At 50.7% G+C, this 18,608-nt stretch overlaps 1 protein-coding gene, 1 long non-coding RNA gene and 2 other non-coding genes across 4 annotated transcripts; 1 reads left to right on the top strand and 3 right to left on the bottom strand.

The window, feature by feature from the left end:
- Positions 1–5,176: 5,176 nt before the first annotated feature.
- On the bottom strand, positions 5,177–7,934 carry RPS11 (ribosomal protein S11). The gene is made up of 5 exons (XM_030042759.2): positions 7,824–7,934; positions 7,359–7,490; positions 7,067–7,142; positions 6,225–6,354; positions 5,177–5,351 (listed from the first exon to the last, which is right to left on the bottom strand). Exons 1-5 carry the CDS (start codon positions 7,836–7,838, stop codon positions 5,228–5,230), a joined length of 477 nt encoding a protein of 158 aa, XP_029898619.1. The 5' UTR covers positions 7,839–7,934; the 3' UTR covers positions 5,177–5,227.
- On the bottom strand, positions 5,924–6,016 carry LOC115353632. Its single transcript, XR_003927633.1, has one exon. It is a non-coding gene; the product is annotated as a small nucleolar RNA SNORD35 (small nucleolar RNA).
- On the bottom strand, positions 6,836–6,928 carry LOC115353633. Its single transcript, XR_003927634.1, has one exon. It is a non-coding gene; the product is annotated as a small nucleolar RNA SNORD35 (small nucleolar RNA).
- A 20-nt stretch (positions 7,935–7,954) lies between the features above and the next one.
- LOC115353406 lies at positions 7,955–8,755 on the top strand. Its single transcript, XR_003927577.2, has 2 exons — positions 7,955–8,304; positions 8,454–8,755. It is a non-coding gene; the product is annotated as an uncharacterized LOC115353406 (long non-coding RNA).
- The last annotated feature ends 9,853 nt before the right edge of the window (positions 8,756–18,608 follow it).

The raw sequence follows: 18,608 nt of genomic DNA, 5'->3' as shown, positions 1-18,608 counted from the left end.
GTGTGCAATGAGAGATGAGAGACAGCTGAAAGCTGGCTCCAAGGCATCTCTCCAATTGTCTCCATGTGGGTGCAACACCTCGCTCTTACCTTTGCAGTCATAACATCTGTTTTCCAGTCGGCTTGGTTTTATTAAGTACCAGTTCAGTCTCCCTAAAGGATGCTGCCTTGAAGAGGTGATGCCTGTGAGTTTGAAAACCACACATATGTTTGCTGTGATCAGTCTGGGTGAAGGAAAAATCACGATCCTCCAGCTGCTGGGGAGGGATCCCTCTGAGGCCATTTTCAGCACTTCTCATGCCCACCCCATACAGTGGCCGGGGCAGGGGGGCAGACGCTGGGCAGCCTCTGGGAGCAGCCCAGAGCCGGGACCCTGGGGCTGAGCCAGACCAAGTCTTGGCTGGCAGACTGGAAGTCGAGCTAAAATAGTTTGTGCAACAAGAGGCTGCCCCTGAGGGAAATATTTTCAAAAAGTCTTTTAATTTCCCCATCTTCGGTTTCTCACGATCTTATCTGGTTTTTCTTATTTTTCCAGGTGAAGGCACACGACTGTAGCATCAGGTATACTCTCCCCACATACAAAAACAAAGAATCAAGCTGTTTTTCAGCCACCTTGTGTTTAAGCTAAGCAGTTTGGCTCTTCAGCTCCAACTCCAAGATGATTTCCACTCCAATCCACTTCTGCAGATTTTCCTTGAACCTGCACCACGTTTTCAAAGCACTTTGTGGGGTGTTTCCACCCGTGATGCTCTCACCCTGGCATGCACACTTGGTAGGGCCACCCTGCTGCTGGATGACCTTCCCTGCTTGTGCAGCCGGTGATGCCGAGAGCCACAGGACTGCGACTTCCCCGGTGGCACGGCTCTCATAACACGGGTGCAACCCGGCAGCGGATTTCAGGAACGGCCAGACAAGCAGTCATCTGCTTGGGGAACACACACAACTTTTGTCAGTGGTAATTTCAGATTCCTGGTAATCTTCACCCAGCAGGAGGGCTTCTGTTAGGATCAGGACAGACCCTTGGTTCCAAACTATTTAATATTTTAAATCAATTAACAGATATATTTGGAAATCTGTTCACTGTGTAACTTACTTCCTCTGTGATTTGGCGATACATTTTTAATGAGAACACTATGCGATTGCTAAATAAAAGTCATTCCAGAAGTTAATTGGCCAGGATCTATTTTCCATTAAAAGCAGGCTGAAGCATGAACTTCTGTTACCAACTTTTAGAGCTTCATTGACTGAGCTGTGTATGAGACTTTTTTTTTCTGTGTCTGTATGTGGGATCAAAACGAAACCAGTTCACTGCTAACCACCTGGGTCATCTCTCAGTGGCTTAAATAGGGGCCATGGCTGGTCACTGCTCATCCCGCTGTCCCCCTGCTCTGTCCTGGGGTCTGTCCCTGCACCCTGATGCAGCTGGGAAGGGCCCCTGGTCTGCTCCAGCCTCTCGCTGCCTGTGCTGGGGGTCCCGAATGGCACCCAGTGCCCAGATGTGGCCTCACCAGCAGCGCAGGGCTGTTTTCCAGACACCGTCATAAACATTCATTGTGCCTGTCTGGATGAGCGGTGTGGTGATGGAGGGTTTCCATCCTCAGAACAGACCAACACCATGTGCCTGTGCTCCAGCTAATGAGAATGTTTATCAGAGATGCTGTTGGTGCAATTTTCAATGTTCATAATTTCTGAAAGCAAAAGGAGCCATTTATTTTAAACTACCAAAGACGATGAGGTTCCTCATGCAGAGTGCGGCTAAGTTTTTTCTCATTTAAATTTTTTAATTTCAATTTAATTTTAATTTATATTTTAAATTTTTTTACTCATTTGAAACCTTTAACCATGTTCACTGTAACTCTGGTGAAATTTTGCCTCATAATCTGTCACAGTGAAAGCAGTGAATTTTTTTTCCCCCTAAGCCTTTCTGCTGAGTTGAAGATACCTCAGAGCAGACACCAGCCCCAGTGAAAACATTTAAAACTGGATGCCCTGCAGGGCTACTGGGGACTGATTAGAAGGTGTAATTAGGATTTCCAGGAGAGGTTTGGGAGTATGAACAGTGGAGCTTTATCTCTTCAAAGGTAAGTGCATGGGTCCCACTCAGCAATCGAGTCAAATGCCTTTGGTGTGATGACCGGCACGGAGAGTCTGGTGAGCCCAGGCTCCTCGCAGTCTCCAACGGGTGCACAAAAGGAGGGAAGAGCAGGTTTCTGGATTGGGGAGCTGCTGGTTGAGTGGCCACGCTGCCTCCTCATGAAACACAGAGACACTAATGAAGAGGAGGGAACAGATTTAACAGCGAGGCCACTTATTCACCCTCCCTCCAGCTCCAGGCCAGGCCCCCTCCCTCGGCTCTCACTGCTCTGCGAGATGGTTCAGCTCACCAAACCAGCAGAAAATGACCTGGAGAGAAGAAAAGCCTGCTGTTTTCTGCCTGGTTAGTGAGCAAAACCTGCCGTGAGGGAGATGGAGGAAGGGCCATGAGCCCCGCTCCGCTCAGCAGTGGCAAGCCACCAGATCAGCTCCACCAGGTTGTGCAACCACCCCCAGACACTGCTTAGTGTTGCTGCTCCTTCAGTAGCTTCTGAGCAAGCTGGAAGCAGTCTGATCTCTCTCCTCCAAGGGCTTCTAAGGGACAGATACACACTGCTGCAGTGGCGGAAGCTGATGTGCTCTTGCCAAGAGCCAGCAAGCAGAGCCATGCTGAACACTGGATCCCCAGGGAGCGCTTGCATCAGGGAAGCTGCTCCAGCACAGTAGGGGGACACAGACCTTCCAGAGATAGTCTTGCTGTACATGGAAGTGGTAAATAATGAGCATTTTACCTAGATCTGCCTGGTGTGAAGGCAGTCAGCGAGGCATCCCTCAGCCAAGGTCATGGCAGGGCAGCGGGCTCTTGCTGCGACATGCCCAGCACCTTCTCAGTCAGCACAGCTGCAGTGTGACGGTGCCATCCCCAAGAAGCTGCCCAGCCAGGGGCAAAGCCCAGCCAACTCTGCCTGGCAGCTGCACTGCAAACCCTCCTGCTGCCCAGAGCCCCCCCCCCCCGCCCGAGACCACCACCTTTCCAGCTGCCCTCCCATATGTGAGCTTCTATCTGACTCCTTGGCACCCAGGGACATGCCTCCAGAGCTGCTCTCCCTGCTTGCTCCACAGCTGACCCGTTTGAGCCCTTGCCTCAGTGACTTCTGGAAAGCACCCAGCCAATCTCCTTTTCACTGCTCTGGCCTGAACTCCTGCCTCCCACATGCTCTGCTCCAGGCAGATGGCACAGCCAAGCTCCAGGCAGCAGAGCAGAGGGGCTGATGCACGTGCTGCTCCGGCACTGACACACCAGCGAGGCTGTGACATCCCCCAGCCCGGGCGGGAACACTGGCTCCGGAGTTCTGCCAGGATCCTGTACCACCAGCTTCAGGGATTCTGTACCACCACCCGAGCCCCTGCTCCTCCTCCTCCCCCAGCCTCCACAAGGCTTGTGAATTTAGGTAGAGAAACCTCCAGGCACCGCAAACCCCTGCAGATGCCAGCCCTGCAGCCTCATCTGAGGGTCCCCCCAGGTAACAGTCATAGCATGACTGCCTGCAGACATCTCAAACTGCCACCCAGACAGACTGGGCTAGTTCAGTTTGTTACTTCCCCATCAAAATGAGAGAGAAAAGAGTTCAGGCAGAGCCCTGTGGAAGGACGGGAAGGCTGCTGGGAAGCCTGGCAGGAAGGACCCTTCCTGCACAGACAGGGAAAAGCCATCTGACCCAGCTGCTATCTGAAATATTCACTTGTATCCCAGTGAAAGCTGACCCAGTGTTTAAAAGCCTTCTGATCAGTAGGCACTAACAAAACTATCTAGGTACAAAGACCCATGGAATTCTGGGACCTACCTTCACTCTATGGGACTGACAGGAGATTGGCTTTATTGGCAGTGTCTCACTCACTGCCACAGAGTGAGCACTCCTCCCAAATCCTACTGAATTCCTCCCAGATGCAAGGGGACATATCCCTGCCACAAAGGTACAAAGCAGCATGAACCACAAGCTCTCACACAAACACTACTGAATTTTCGTGAGCCAGATGCATGTTAATACAGAAGTCACCAGGATGCAGCATTTTCTGCAAGCTGTGGGGCACCAAATCGCTCTCACAGCCCTTTGCAGCATTACCTCAACAGGCAACGCTGCCAGAGCCAGCCCTGGGTTAAGGTAACGCTGCCAGCTGGACTACATGCATTTAAAACACTGAATTTTGATTGTTCCACCTCTGGTTCTCATCATGCAGCCCTCCTGTCATCCATACTGTGTCACACCATCACTCCCTCCAGGCTCTTCCCCCAAAGGTGGGATCAGTCTCCTACAGAAGGGCTTACTTGGTTCCCAGAATAACATTTCCTATGACTGTTGGAACCACAAGCAACTATCACCTCTAAAAAAAATCTGCAGGAAAAGCAGTTTCTTTGGCATTAATTCCCATTCCCTTCAGCTGCTGACGCATCACAGCCTTGTAAAAATGTGCTTGGACGCCTTTGTGTGTGAAAACACCACATGGCATCTTTCTCTTTAAATACATATTTAAGCTTTCTGAGAAATGATCTTTAAAGTCACAACTGCCTTTGTTATCACTCAGAGGCTTTACATTCTAAACCAAATTATTACGTAATCTTCCATCTGTTACCGTCTGCAGCTATGCTGGGGAGGGGTGGAATGGCACACCAGAAATCAGTATTGAACTGCAAAGCCACAAGAACTCTCCAGAAAGTAACAAAAAGCAGTCAGAGCATGTCCCCTTCTGCTTTTTTACTGTGCCGTTTTCCCACACATTAAGAACCTAAGCCTTGGTCAGCCTGTCCCAGAATACAGAGATGCAAAGGCAGCTCTCCTTTGGACAGACCATGCTGCACCTCAGACTGAGGAATGCTCACTCACCATACTGGTCAGATTGTCTGTCAGCTCGAGAAAAATACCAGGGTCCTGGTTTATCAACAAAGGCACAACACTCCCTCCTTGTCCCTCACCCAAACTCTCTGCATTTCTGAACAGAAAACCTGGACTATCTGAACTTGTACCTGCATAATACTCTCACATTTTCCTCAAGAGCTGCACTCACCTCGCCCATTTCCATAGCCTGCCGAGTTTGCACATGCCGTTGCGTCCCCGTGCTATTGATTCCAGATTACACACACAGGGTATGTTTTTACAAAAGTTTTATTTGTCCTGCATATCTTCCATATGCCGTTTTTAAAATTTCTGGAATTGCTTCTTGGTACCAGCAGCTTTTGTGACTTTGAGTACATTGAACCGAACAGTCTTGCTGAGGGGACGACACTCTCCCACGGTGACAATATCGCCAATCTGGACATCCCTGCAAAGACATTGCTGCTATTTCAGCAGTTCTTGAGTTTCCTGCATTTGCAGTCAGTTTGCTCTGTAGCAGACAATTGCCTTGCGTGATGCTACCAAGCAACACAGCACTGAAAGTGACCTTGGATATCTAAAATTATAAAGCAAGGTCTTATTTTAAGTGCTGCGAAGATGAGTGTGCCTAAAAAGCAGCAGCAGCCCCCCCCCGCAGCTGCCACAAGGTCTTGGAGTCCGTCACTCCACACTAAGCTCAAACTCGAGACAAACACAAGCTTTCCGCAAGAGCGGTACGAGTGCTGAGCACTGAAGGGAAACCCTTCAGAGATGGGGAGTTTCTCTCCCAGTCACATACAGGCTCAAAGCACTACTCAAGCCAAATCAGCTGCACTGCAGTGCTAGTCCAGGTTTTCCTGGAAACCTGCGCTCCAACGACAGGCTTAGGAAATCTGCAGCAGACAAAAAAAAGCCAGCTTCTGAACCTGTCCCCTCTGGCCTCAGCATTTACTTCAGTTACCCTTTCTCAAGGACTGTAACAGTGTATGGTTTCAGAACAGGCAGACTGACCAGAACCTGTCTTATGGTTCAGCAATTGCCACTGGCATTGTCAGCAGCCCCCCTCACCAACAGGGACTCTGAAGACCATCGTGAGTTTAGACATCACCACCAGTAAGCAGGTTCCAGGTCAGACGCAGCAATAAAAGCGCACGTGTCACACCGATGTGCACACTCGCTGCAGTTTCTACACAAAAGCTGAGTTCAGCATTATAAACAACATATAAACACACATAGGAGACGTTTGGAGCATGTCTGGCACTCCCATACAGCTCCTCTCCATGGGGTAACACTCCCCGTCACTGCAGGGACCTGAACGCACCTGAAGCAGGGGGACAGATGCACAGACATGTTCTTGTGGCGCTTCTCGAAGCGGTTGTACTTGCGGATGTAATGCAGGTAGTCCCGACGAATGACAATGGTGCGCTGCATCTTCATCTTGGTAACCACACCTGGGTGAAAGAAGTTGGGGGGAACGCGACAGCGATGAGCATAAGCAAGTGTGCACCGACCATTGGCAAACTGGGCTGGAGATCTGGGTTATAACTAACAGAGAACAGATTTTTAGAAGCTATCCAAGAGGATCAGCAGGGATGAGTGACATTTGACACCTGAAGGCAGTACTGGTCAATTCCAGTTAATTTCTCCTTATTTACCTTAGTAATAAGCGGTAACACACCTTTTGGGGGGGGGGTGTGCTCTGGTGTTCTACCAGGCTGCAAGGGCTTTCTTTCCACCTTACTGCCAGGCTACAACCTTCAGATTTGTATTATAAAACAAACTATTTCTCTTGTCTTTTTTAAGACCTTCTAAGCACACTGTGACACGCTTCCTGAAACCAATCCTCCCTGCATTATCTGCTACTGTATTACATCAACATCTGTACCACAGAACAGCACATCTGGAAGGATAACTGCCAGCAGCTGGTCCTTTCACTAGGCATCAGCAAAGCCGAGTGGCATTGTCGTCAAAGCCCCTTCACCGTGAGACTTGGAAGACCATCGTGAGAGAATGGCATCATGTGCAGCTCAAGGACCACAGCAGAGTTTGCAGGCAGCTCCAGATCGACACTTCCAGCTCGTGGGCTTTGTCTGCTTACCCACTTCAGGGCAGTCAGAGGATTACATCTATAGCGTTACTCTCTAAGGAACCTTCACAACTCACCTGACAGGATTCGGCCACGGATAGAGACATTACCAGTGAAAGGACACTTCTTGTCGATGTAGGTGCCCTCAATCGCCTACAACGAGAAACGACTGTCAGCATCTGGGTGGACCAACAGCTGAGGCAGCGCTGAAGCTCAGAGGAGCCACACCTACACCGGCCTACGAGCAGACGCACTCAGCAGGTCCGTCACGGCCTTTGGGGTGCCGTGGGAGCAGACGCAGGGCCCGGGAGCACGGCCAGGAGTGGGACAGCCCTGCCCGCCCGGCTCCCGCAGCCGGCCGTGCCTCACCTCCTTGGGAGTCTTGAAGCCGAGGCCGATGTTTTTGTAGTAGCGGGGCAGCTTCTCCTTGCCACCCTCGCCCAGAAGCACCCGCTTCTTGTTCTGGAAGATGGTGGGCTGCTTCTGGTAGGCACGCTCGGTCTGAGGGGGGGAGAGAAAGGGGAGCATCACCAGCAGCCCCGGGGCACGGCACCTCCCCAGCCCCGGGAGCAAGCAGACCCCGGGGCACGGTACCACGCCGACACCGAGAGCCCCCCGCCCCGGCTCCCCAACCCCGGGGCACGGTACCTCACGGAGAACGTCCGTCACCCCCCACCCCCCCCCCCCTCACTCCCGCACGCCGCCGCCGGGCCGGGGCCGCAGCCCCGCCGTCCCCAGCACCCCCGGGGCAGGGGGCGACCCACGAGGAGTAGTCGGGGGGACGGCCTGGGGGGCTGTCCCAGCGGCCGGGGCCTACCACCGCGCAGCACCCACCTGCGTGTCCGCCATCTTGAGCCGCGCGGCGGAAAAGAGGCCTCGAGCCCCGCACGGCGCCGCTTATCCCAGGGGCGGGGCGCCGGAAGTGAGTTCACGGGGAGGCTGGCCGAGTGACGTCACTTCCTCTTCCACGGCCCTGAGGGGAGAGGCCCGGCCGGGGAGCGGGGACCCGCGGCCCGGACAGGCGGCCCGGCTCGGCTCGGCCCGCTCCGGTCCGGCCCGGCCCGGTCTGGGGGCATGGGGCCCCTCGGCGCTTTCCCCCCGGCTCCCCCCCGCCGCCTCATTCCCCGCAGGGATGCGGCGCCGGACCGGGCCCGGTCGCTGTGTGCCGCCCCCACTCCCCGCTGGTTTCTGTGTAGGCCTGGGCTGGTACGCGCGGGCTGGCTGTCGTGGTGCTGGGGAGAGAAAGGCAGAGCCCGGCTGGAGGTCCAGCGCTTTGGGAACCTCCTCGCTGATATCAGATACAGAAAATCCTGTGGTAAATTAGAAAGCCCTGTTTTAAATGAAGTTGAGTTAGCCGAGATCATTCTGAGCTTTTGTATTCTTCCTGTTCAGTGGTGCCTCACCTGGAGCACCAGTTCTGATGCTTTCTGTGCTTCCTGACTGATGGTGCAACCCTCTTGGCAGGAAAATGAACAACTGACCGGATACAGAGCAACTTAGCGGTCAAAGTGAGGAGGGGATACCTCCTCAAACGACCACCGAAGACCACGCGAGACCCCCATGCATGCAGAGAAGGCATCTGATGTGTTGTGGTTATGTGATCCTATGCATATGCATCAGATAGTTTGAATATGTGTTAGGTAGAAGTAGTTTTAATAAATCAGATAAAATCGTTACTGTATAAAAGAGACACACCTGATGAATCTGGCATGCTTGATTTGCGGAAACCTAGCACCCTGCGCAGAATAAAGCAATCTCTCTCCTGAGTGTGTGAGATAGGTCTATTGCGCACCAGGTAATGAATCCGCTTTTAGGACAACGTTGCCAGCCCTGTGGATTCTTGTCCCAGGCACATTAGATTAGATCAGGGGACGGACAGCCACGCAGAGCTTGGAGGGAGGATGCCTGCCTGGGGAGCAGGGTGGCAGCCAAATCGTGTGCTAAAAGATGCAGATCAAGGTGACTTAGGCAGGAGAAGCAGAGGATTTCGCAAGGGCCCTTTCTGAGAGCAGATGCAGGGCAGCCTGGATGGTTAAGACAGAGTACAACACAGCCCAGGCTGACCACCAGTGCTTTGGCGGTTCAGTTGTACGTCGCCGGCTCAGACACCCCACGGAACAGCTTTGCTCGTGCCTCTTTGTCGGCCGGCGTCTTGGGCTGCAACTCAGGAGGTGCTGAGCTCTGCACAGCCTGCACATGAATTGGGGCAAGACCTTCTCTGTGTTGGTTTGTTACCTGGACAGCAGAGAGAGGAATTCTCAGGGGAAGTACATTATTTATTGATACAAAGACCTTGGGTTTGTAGCATACCTGCCACAATCAGTTCCTTTGGGTGGAGGAAGATTTAAATACAGCAGGGTTTGGGTGGGATTTTCTTCCCGGTCTCAGGCTGTGAGGGGCAAAAATAACCAGCTGTGAGGGCACACACCGACCACGGGTCTGTAGCTCTACCCGTGCTGCTCAACTTCCAGAAACGGGGGACATTCTGGGTGGATGCCTCTGTGTCTGGACACGTGTTTGTGTTTCTTCAAGGTCTTTTTCAGAACCTGTTAGCAGTATTATTGGAATTGGACCTAAATTACGTGAATTTTCAGCGATTGTGGCCTCTGATGTATTACGCGTAGCAGGGATACCTCAGAAAAGGCAGTAAATCTATCTTTACTTAGTTTTACATAAAGGCAGCAGTATAATTTAATGTTATTGTGATGCAAATAAGGTTATATTAAACCAACAGCATATGGTACCCTGTTTACTGCATGTCACATTATTAATCAATTGTTTGAAGATTAAAGGGAGAATAAGGGCTTTTTAGAGCCCTTATGCTAAAAGGCATTTTGTTCTCTGTTAGTCGTCATCTGCCTCATTAGAGGCTGAGTGCAGGGCGAACTTTTGTGGCTGAAAGCAAAGTCATTTCTAGCCATGAAGAGTTAACTTGTGTGGATGGCAATGGACTTTTGCAGCAGGAGAAGTGAGGACTGACAAGGAACAGGCTCAAAACAAAAAGCAGCTCGTTCTTCATGCAGGAGTAAACTGTGGTGAAAGTCCTTGCTGAGGGAGTGGGGATGTTGAAAGTTTACAGGGGCTCATGGAGGGACTGCATGAGTTCATGGAGGAAAAATCCATTCATGTTTGCTGAATACATGTGAAAAACGGGCAGCTCGGGAAGTGTCCTCGGCTGAAAGTACTTGGCACTAGGATGTGGACGAGGCAAAGCGGACCTCGGCTCAGAAAGGGCTTTGGCTCTGTGACCCAGGCGGGGATTTGGGAGGATCCTGTTCAGTGGGCTGAAGTGGGACAGGAGTTTTTTTAAATTTTGGTCACTGCGATGTTGATCTTTTTGTGTCTAAGTCAGTGCCTAGACAGGCTCTTGCACTGGTCACTGCAATGTCGTGGTCTTGAATAGATGGTAGGAAGAGCTCAAGGATTTTTATATTTACTGTCTTCAAAGTCGTTTCAAACTCTCAGGGGAAAAGCAGCATGAAATGGAGATACCTAACTAAATTCTTTTGAAAATTGCCATTTTTATCCGCAAAGTATCCATAAGCTGATGAATAAATAAAATAGCATTTCTTTACTCATCTGTTTGACACTAAAAATGAAACTGAGTCATCTACTGCCTTTAACTCCTAAGGAATTGTGAAGAGTAGGGGAATAAAAAAAATGATAGCAATCTTTTTCTCTTTTAGGTGGGCAAATACTGTGGGTGTTTTGCAGCTGCTCAGATCAACCTGCTGCCAGTGAAGAGTCTCATCTTTGGGTTCAGCATCTGCAGCAGCAGCTGGAGAATAGCTGCATCGTTGTGGGACAGGACTGTGTCAAAACAAGGGAGGAAGGTGGGGGTGTGAAGCTACTGAGCTTGATCCTGATGATGCAAAACAAAGCAAAAGGGAATTTCAGACAATGGCTTAATCAGGAATCCCTGATTAACCCCTGATTAATCATCAGCAGAGCATGGTGCTGCGGCTTTATGAGAGAATATAAATAGGGGTGGGCTGCTAGGAAGTGAAGAAAGGGGCTCTTCCATCAAAATATGTCATCCAGACTGGGAGGTGAGAAGTCTTCAAGAGTCACTAGTGCCCCTGAGTCGTGGTACCAGGGCGTTTCCCCTGATCCTGCTAGCAGCTGTCTGTTTAGGGCTAAGCGTTTCTTCTGATGGCCCGCAGCAGGAAACGGCTTAAGAACATTGTGTGAGGAGGAAATAGCAGAGGTAAAGCATAGACATTGTCTGGTGAGAGAGGGAGTATTCCTCTGGGCATTGTCTGGCTGTATGAGATACCATCAAGCCTTTGTCATAAGGAAATATGCAGAATCCATACTGCCTTTTCGGAGGAAACTCAAGGAAGCTTCAGAGACTGAGCTGAGAAAACCAATGATGACCTAGCAGTATGTTTCTTCTGGCAGCTGGAGAGAAAGTTCTGAAGCACTTTGAAATGATACAGGAAGAAACCAGAAAACTGTGCTCTTGTGTTCTGACCTTAGGCAGCATTAGGTTATGATGAGGGACTATGAAGCTGCTTTCACTGATACTTTTAAAAATAGACTAATAACTACTGGACATGCTCTGTTTGGGCAGCTTGATCCTTTCCCAGTGTGCAGATTTGGCCTTGATGGCATCTTGAAGTCCCTTCCAGACCTGCATTTCTGTGCTTCCTACCGTGCTGTCATGCGTGGCTCAATAAAACAGAAACATGAAGGTGTGGTGTGATGTGGTAGGGAGAAGACAATCACTGGGGTCTGAAGGTTGGTGGCCTCTCCCATCTGGGTGCTGTTGGCTTTCAGGGACCTCTGGCTCTCCAGGGTCACGGATCCTATGGACGCTCCAGTGAGCAGCTTCTCGGTCTCTGGCCACAGTGGGATCCGCTCTGGGAGCAGACTCGCACTCAGCCTTGCTCACCCGACAGTACAGTTAGTGCTGAATTTGTTAGTTTAGTTTCTTAATCCCAGCAGTATTGTAGATAGTAGGAACAATACTGTATTGATGGTTAGTACACACTGGGGTGTAACTGTGCAGCAGAAATGAATTCAAACTGCAGTTCCGTTTTACTGTCACTTAATTAGATCCTTGTTCATTGTTTCATGCTTTCTGTGAGTGGCATTCCTATCACCTGTCTGTCATGCGTTAGGTGATCAGTTACTTTATCTGTACACTAAGCACTCCCAGGCACCAAACATTTATAGCCCTGTCTGCTCAACACATTTTGTATTTTAATTGTTTATGTAGACACTGAACTATCTGTACATACTCTTCCTTGTCGCCCTGTCTCCAGACAGGTGAAGCACAGGAAAGCAATTGAGCAGCCAACATGGATTTTACCAACAGCAAATTGTGCTTGACCAAGCACAAAGTTAAGGCTTTAAGTGCTTTAAAGCAGTAGCCCATTAAATATTTTGTCTGTTATGTCCTTGACATCCCTCCTGTTAACGTCTCATTAGGTCTTTCAGTGATTGTTAATAGCCCTGATGATGAGGTTTTTTGAAGCAGTGGCTTAACATGTTCCTGGCACAGCTCAGCACTCCCACACACACCCCTCAGCTCCGCAGAGGCATGAGATGGGGTATGGGGAACATGAGTGCTGCCAGGAATCTCCCCTACCTGCATTCCACGGAGCACCAGGAACTCCCCGCACTGCTTGTTGGGGGATAGCAGGGGTTTATGCCACTCCACGGCAAGGAGCAGTTGTCCTGGGGTGAGACAGTGCAAAGTCAGTGGCACAAGAAAACTTCTCCTCCTCCCCAAAATGGCACAGAATGTCTACAGCCATCTGTACCACCATGGGGGTGGCGAAGAGAGACCGTCCCCACGGGTGTGCAGGAAGACTGTGAACACCTGCCAGGTAGAGCTGGCTCAGGTGACATTGCAGGTGCCTGAGTTTCAGTGCTGTGTGTGTACAGGGGTGGCAGTGTCAATGCCCCAGCACCTGGAGATAGCTGTAGGGTGAAGCTTGTTTGGGGGTCTCAGGAGCTTGAGACAGTTGATGTAAGTTGCTCTTGGAGCTAGGATGACTGCAGTGGCATTTTAGGCAAATGAACTGCCCATCTTCCACAACATCCTGAGGAGACCTTTAAAGAACTTTGCATTGTAAGTAAGGACACAGGTGGGGAAAGCCACCCTGAGCCACTGTCCTGTATATAACTTAATTCATCCTGTGGCTATTCCAGTCTAAGTGTCCCATCAAAGAAGCCTGTGATCCATCTAATGCGTGATTTAGGATTCCAGGCAGGATACCTCTAGGTGTGTGCTCCGAACACGCATCCAGTGAGGGCCAGGGTGTGAGTTGCCAATGCTCGTGGTTGTGGCTTAGTTCTCCAGTTATGATGTCTGCTGTAGAGGACCTGAGAAAGAGTCTGTGTAGACCTCTGCCATCAGAATGTAACTGTCTGATGTCTGCTGGGTTGGGTAGGGTGAAGGGTGGGCTGAGATGGATTATTACCAAGTGCTTAGCATCTGGTTTTGGTCAGGGGAATCATTCCCTGGCACCTCTTAGGAGGGAGCATCTGTCCATTGTTTTTCTTATCATACCCAAAACCCACTCCAAGGGAGCTTGCTCCAAAGTCTGGCCCCCATGCTGGCCAGGAACCAAAAGCTCAGGTGATTCAGTTCCTTCAGACAGAAAGAAACATCTTATAGCAGTGCAGAGGGCTTCTATTTTGGGCTTGGTCTTTTTCATTGAGAGAGAGTAGAAACCTCTCAGTTCTCCCAAGGGGGACAATGAGAGAGGGACCCACTTTTAGGGCAGCAGGTTCCCATGTTTCAAAAGTCTATCTGCAACGCTCCAACTAGTCCCACGGCACAAACTTTCTCCGTACTAAAGACTCAATTCAGGGCATCACCTTGCCCTGTCCTGTGTTCTGGCTCTTGCCCCCACAACATCCCCCTTTCCCCACCCATCCGGGGTGAGCCTCCCATGCCCAGAGCAGTAAAATCACCTGTGGGTGGCAAAGTGTAGAGAAATGCTTCTCTGAGTCCAGTACTGACTTTTGATTAGCCAGCTAACTGGGGGAATCCCAGTTTACTTATTACACCAGCTTTCACAGGGAAACCAGTAAGGACCTCCAAACCGACTGGGGAATCCTCTGCACCATTGCTCATTGTCCTTGGACGTCAGGTCCCATGTCCTCTTCTGCTGCTGCTGAAGCACTTTCCTCCCTGTTTTCCAGGGTAAATGTGTGACTGTCCCTGTGGCTCTCGCAGGTCTGCGTGACATGGTTAGTTGGGAAGTTACAGATTGTCATTAAGCACTGAAGATGTGGTGAAGTTAATGGTAATTGCGTGAACTTAGCTTAAACTTTGAGGCTTGTTCAAATAGTCCAAGCCTAAAGTATAGCTAAAGGCTCAAACCCAGTCAGCTCCAGTCCATCTCCAAAGGGCTCACATACAGCCCTGAGCAGGTGGAGACAGCCAGAGTTCTTGTGGTTGTGTGGCAAACCATTTATTCTCCCATCCTAGGCAATTTTCTCTTTGCCTCAAGTCCAGTATCTTGACCTCAGAGAGACTCCAAGTCCTTCCTCTACTCATTAGTATTTTAGATTTTGAAACCTAGGAGATTAAAAAGTGAATTTGCAGTGGCACTCACTCCACAATGTACTGAAGTCCTGTGGAGAGAAGGCGCAATGCATTCTTCAGATGATTTGCAGCCCAGGCACAAAGACACAGTTAAGTAGGGCAACAGCAACTGAGCAATCAGCAAAACATGTTTATATATTATTTATACAAAACTGTAGTCCAGCTGAGGCTGCAGACTTTGTATTAGAGAGGTCTTTCAAGGACACATGTGTGGAAACCTCCTTACAGCCTTCACACTTGGTGATGGCTCTGGGCTGTCCTCTGGGAAGGGCTTTCCCAGGCCACACTAATGTATTCCCCTGGCTTTACATGAAAGCATCCAGAAGAAACTTTCAGAGGAGAACCTTTCTCTCTAGCTAAGATGCTTGAGGTACTGTGGTGGATTTCTTTTGTCTTCACACCACAGGCAGTGGGGGTTTGGTGTGGGGGAGATCAGCTGGTGGAGATCAGCTGGGATGATGCTCAAGTGAGGAGCTGCCCTGCAGCCAAACCGGAGCGGAGGGATGGAGGAGAGCCCTGGCCTGAGGCTGTGAGAGCAGCACGGGTGCTGAAAGCCTTGAGCCTGGTGTCCTTTGCAGGAAGGCATGGCAGAGGGTGAGCAAACCCTTGGGTGGGATGGGGCAGTGAAGATGGTGCCAGGGACACCGGTGTACAGGCAGCGCCGATGGTTGGGCGCTGCTGGTGATTGGGCTGCCGTGTGCCAGTTTTACCGCAGCCGTGTGCTGGCTGTAAGCGTGTGGATGGCATTGCTTCTGCAGAAGGGCAGCCTGTTTGCCAAAATGGGTATTAGTGTGACAATTAATATCAATTAGTGTATTAGCAATGCTGCTCTGACAACCATGACTGTCTTGATCCTGGCTGTTGCCGTAAGATGGGTTTGCATCTCAGAGGAAAGCGCATTGCCAGGTAATGATCAGTTCCATGGCCGTGAACGGAAAACGTCTGGAGCAGGCAGGCACTGAAGCTCATCTCGCTGCTGCTGGACCAGAAGATGCACAGCAGAGAGGATAAGATCAATCACAGTGAAGACGTACATGGGTTTGTGGAGAGCCGGCTGTATCCTGACAACAAAAAGGATCACGCAACATCAAGGCTGGGGATGCCGAGTGGGATGAATGCAGCAGGATCAGGAAGGGTGCCGTTAAAAGCAAACATCAGGCACTAATGGCAGAGCAGGTTGAGAAAACATCTTGTCATGTCAAGTAAACAAGAGCCCCTTGCTTAGAGATGCTTAACACTTTTGTGTTTCAGTGCACATGGCTTATGTTCCAGGCTGTTGCTGCTGCAGCTCACAGGCATCAAGTGTAAAGGGACAGATTTTAGAGGCCATGTGAGGGGAAGCCAGTATGAAATGAGCAGGAGGTGGGGAAAGCAGGAATTTGCTCAAGTGTTTACTGGACTTGATATTGGTATGTGCCCTTGCCAGCTGCTTCCCTGCCACTCTCTCAAAATCTCAGTGCTTGTCTTCTATACCGGAAGAAATAACATACGTAGCGCTCAATTATCTCCTTATTCTATGCTGTCTGATGACTCTGTGGGGGACCTCTGAAAGGGCAGCATGTGCCGAAACAGCGGGCTGCCCAAGAGCAAAGCTTTGGCTGAACGTGCAGCACAATGGCCACCTTCTTTGGAGAGTTGTCATCTTGAGCGTGGCACCTCTCAGTGATGAGGCACCCATGAAAGACAGTCAGATGAAGCCAGGTGTTAGCAGGAACATCCTGCACCTGGATTACCAGCACCAGGACCAGATGCAGCCTCAGCACTGGTGTTGGAGGTGACAGCGTGTCAGAGAGGTCTTGGGTCTGGCTTGGTACTACTAAGAGATCTGCCCCTCTTTCCAGTTTCGCAAGCTGCACCATCCGTCAGCACTGGTGGGGTTTGGAAGCATAGGAGCACTGATCACAGAGAAGATGGAGAGTGGGTGGATGTGCTTTCACAGGTTTTCAGGTGTGGGTTGGGAGGGGGATGGCTCTCAGAGGCAGCTGCCTGCTGCCAAGCCTGCAAGCCTCAGCTGAGCCAAGCCCAGACAGCTGGACCTTGAGAGGGCGATGCCCTGGGGTGGTCTTGGGCCGGGCCAGCTGAGGAACGTGTCTTACAGACTTCACCTGTGCAACGGGCAGGGCTGGGGGGAGCCCAGAGGTCTCTGGATGGATAAACTCTGATCTCACTTTAAACATTGCAGCATGGTGCAGGTGTCCTCTGGAAGGGGTCATCACGTAGAACCAGTAGCTGAGCTGTGGTCTACTCTCAGCCCTTAGCATTTCAGCACTTGACTCTCACCAGGAGTTGTTGTGGTCCACCAGCTGCAATTCACTTGCAATTTGTCTGCTTAGTGAGACCTCATTTCAGCATGCCCTCGAAGCAAAATCCATTCCATTTCCTATTGATGTGCTTCAGGCAAACTCACCGTGGCTCTTAACCAGAAAAAGGGAGCCTGCAGAGCGTTGCCTGAGGTGCTGCAGCTCCATGATCATTATCTGGTTGTCTGCTGGACGGTTCACGTCAAAGTGAACACATGCAGGCAAAGAGACATTCATCTGGAGGGTTTAGGAAATTAGGGACTGTCTGGAGATCTTTAGAGGAAGAAATTGCATCTCCCTGGAAATTTCTTGAAGATCTTAAAAAAGAAGCGCTGCTGCTGTTTATGCCAATAACCTGATAATCCAATTTCATATTCATAAATAAAGCTTTGCTCAAAAGTTATTTGCATTTACCTTGTACCCAGGTACCAAATGCTGCAGAAACACTGTATTGCGTATTTATCATTCTTCCTTAATGTTTGTCTGCAAGGAGGCCTCAGGCAGACTCAATGTCTGAAGTCAGGGGTAGCACAGAGGAGAGAGAGTGCCATGGATGAGCACCAAATATAAACGTGAGGGAAATTAACTTATTCTGTTGTAAAGAAGGCTCAGATGTTCAGACTCTTTCCAGTGTGTAACTTGGCTTCTATCTCATAGTTATACACAGGATTATGTTCTGCTTAGAGAGCCCTAAAATATAGTGCTTCTTTCTTTCTCAGTAAGTAATTGTAAGCCATGAAATAGATGGAGCTATAGATCCTCAGAGAAGACATTGAGATTTGTCATGACTCAGCAGGTGTGAAGCTGAAGGTAGTCTGACTTCTCGATGATTATACTGCTATTCATGGGAACCAGTCACGGTAGCTTTTGATATATTTTTTCTTCCCCAGCAGACATTTCTCCCACTGCTACGGAAGTCACTGTAGCACCAGTGCAAGTCTGGGTGTGCAGTACCAAGTGCTCGCCCGCAGGTCTCTGAGCCGTGGAAGATGAAAGAGTACTATATTGACACCTTGATACTTTTGATGACAACTTTGGTCAACTTTGGTTGCCCACTGGGTTGACAGCGTGGGTTGCCCAGGGAGGTCGTGGTGTCTCCATCCTTGGGGATATTCAAACACTGTTGGGATGTGGTCCTGGGCAACTGGCTCTGGGTGGCCCAGCCTGAGCAGGGGGTTGGCCTAGATGGACCCCAGAGGTCCCTGCCAGCTTCAGCCATTCGGTGTGTCTGCGAACTTTGCAGTTCTCCTCAGCAAAGGTTATTTTGGAATTGTCAAACCTTGTTCCTGCCATCCCAGGGACCGATGTCTCATCCTGCGTGCCTCCTTCAGAGCTGTCTGCCAAGATGCTGACCCATGGGCCACTCCTGAAGTCCTTTCCCCCTTCTCCACCCTCCAGCCAGGGGCCCCACAGCTGCGAGGGCTGGGATGGGGTGAGGTGGGCAGAGCCTCCTCATGCCAGCTGTGGATGGGCACCAGGGCACAGGAACAGCTCTGCGAGGTGGCGGCTTGACAGCCAGGACGGGAGAGGTGGCTGCAGTGAGCAGTGGGAGTATGGGAGGTCTTGCACTGCGCCTGCCTCACCAGCTGCTCCGGCCACGTCCCCAGCCGCTCTGACCGCCTCCCCAGCTGCTCCCACCACCTTTCCAGCTGCTCCCACCACCTCACCAGCCACTCCTCCACCAGGAAGGGGATGCTGCCCGGAGAGCAGCCCATGGCGTTTCCTCTGCGAATGGCCCTGGAGCTCAGTAGAGCC

Source organism: Aquila chrysaetos, chromosome 19 (genome assembly GCF_900496995.4).
Source record: "Aquila chrysaetos chrysaetos chromosome 19, bAquChr1.4, whole genome shotgun sequence".
In the NCBI taxonomy this organism is placed as follows: Eukaryota; Metazoa; Chordata; class Aves; order Accipitriformes; family Accipitridae; genus Aquila; species Aquila chrysaetos.
Note: the sequence above shows the minus strand (reverse complement) of the source record. Positions and strands in the feature narration are given on the sequence as shown.

Bases quoted from the DNA above. Each gene is read 5' to 3' on its own strand.
- RPS11 (XM_030042759.2), bottom strand. The intron at 7,143-7,358 runs GTGAGGCACGGC...TTCTCGTTGTAG, and splicing joins GCTTCAAGACTCCCAAGGAG to GCGATTGAGGGCACCTACAT. The intron at 5,352-6,224 runs GTGCGTTCAGGT...ATGTCTTTGCAG, and splicing joins CATCTGTCCCCCTGCTTCAG to GGATGTCCAGATTGGCGATA.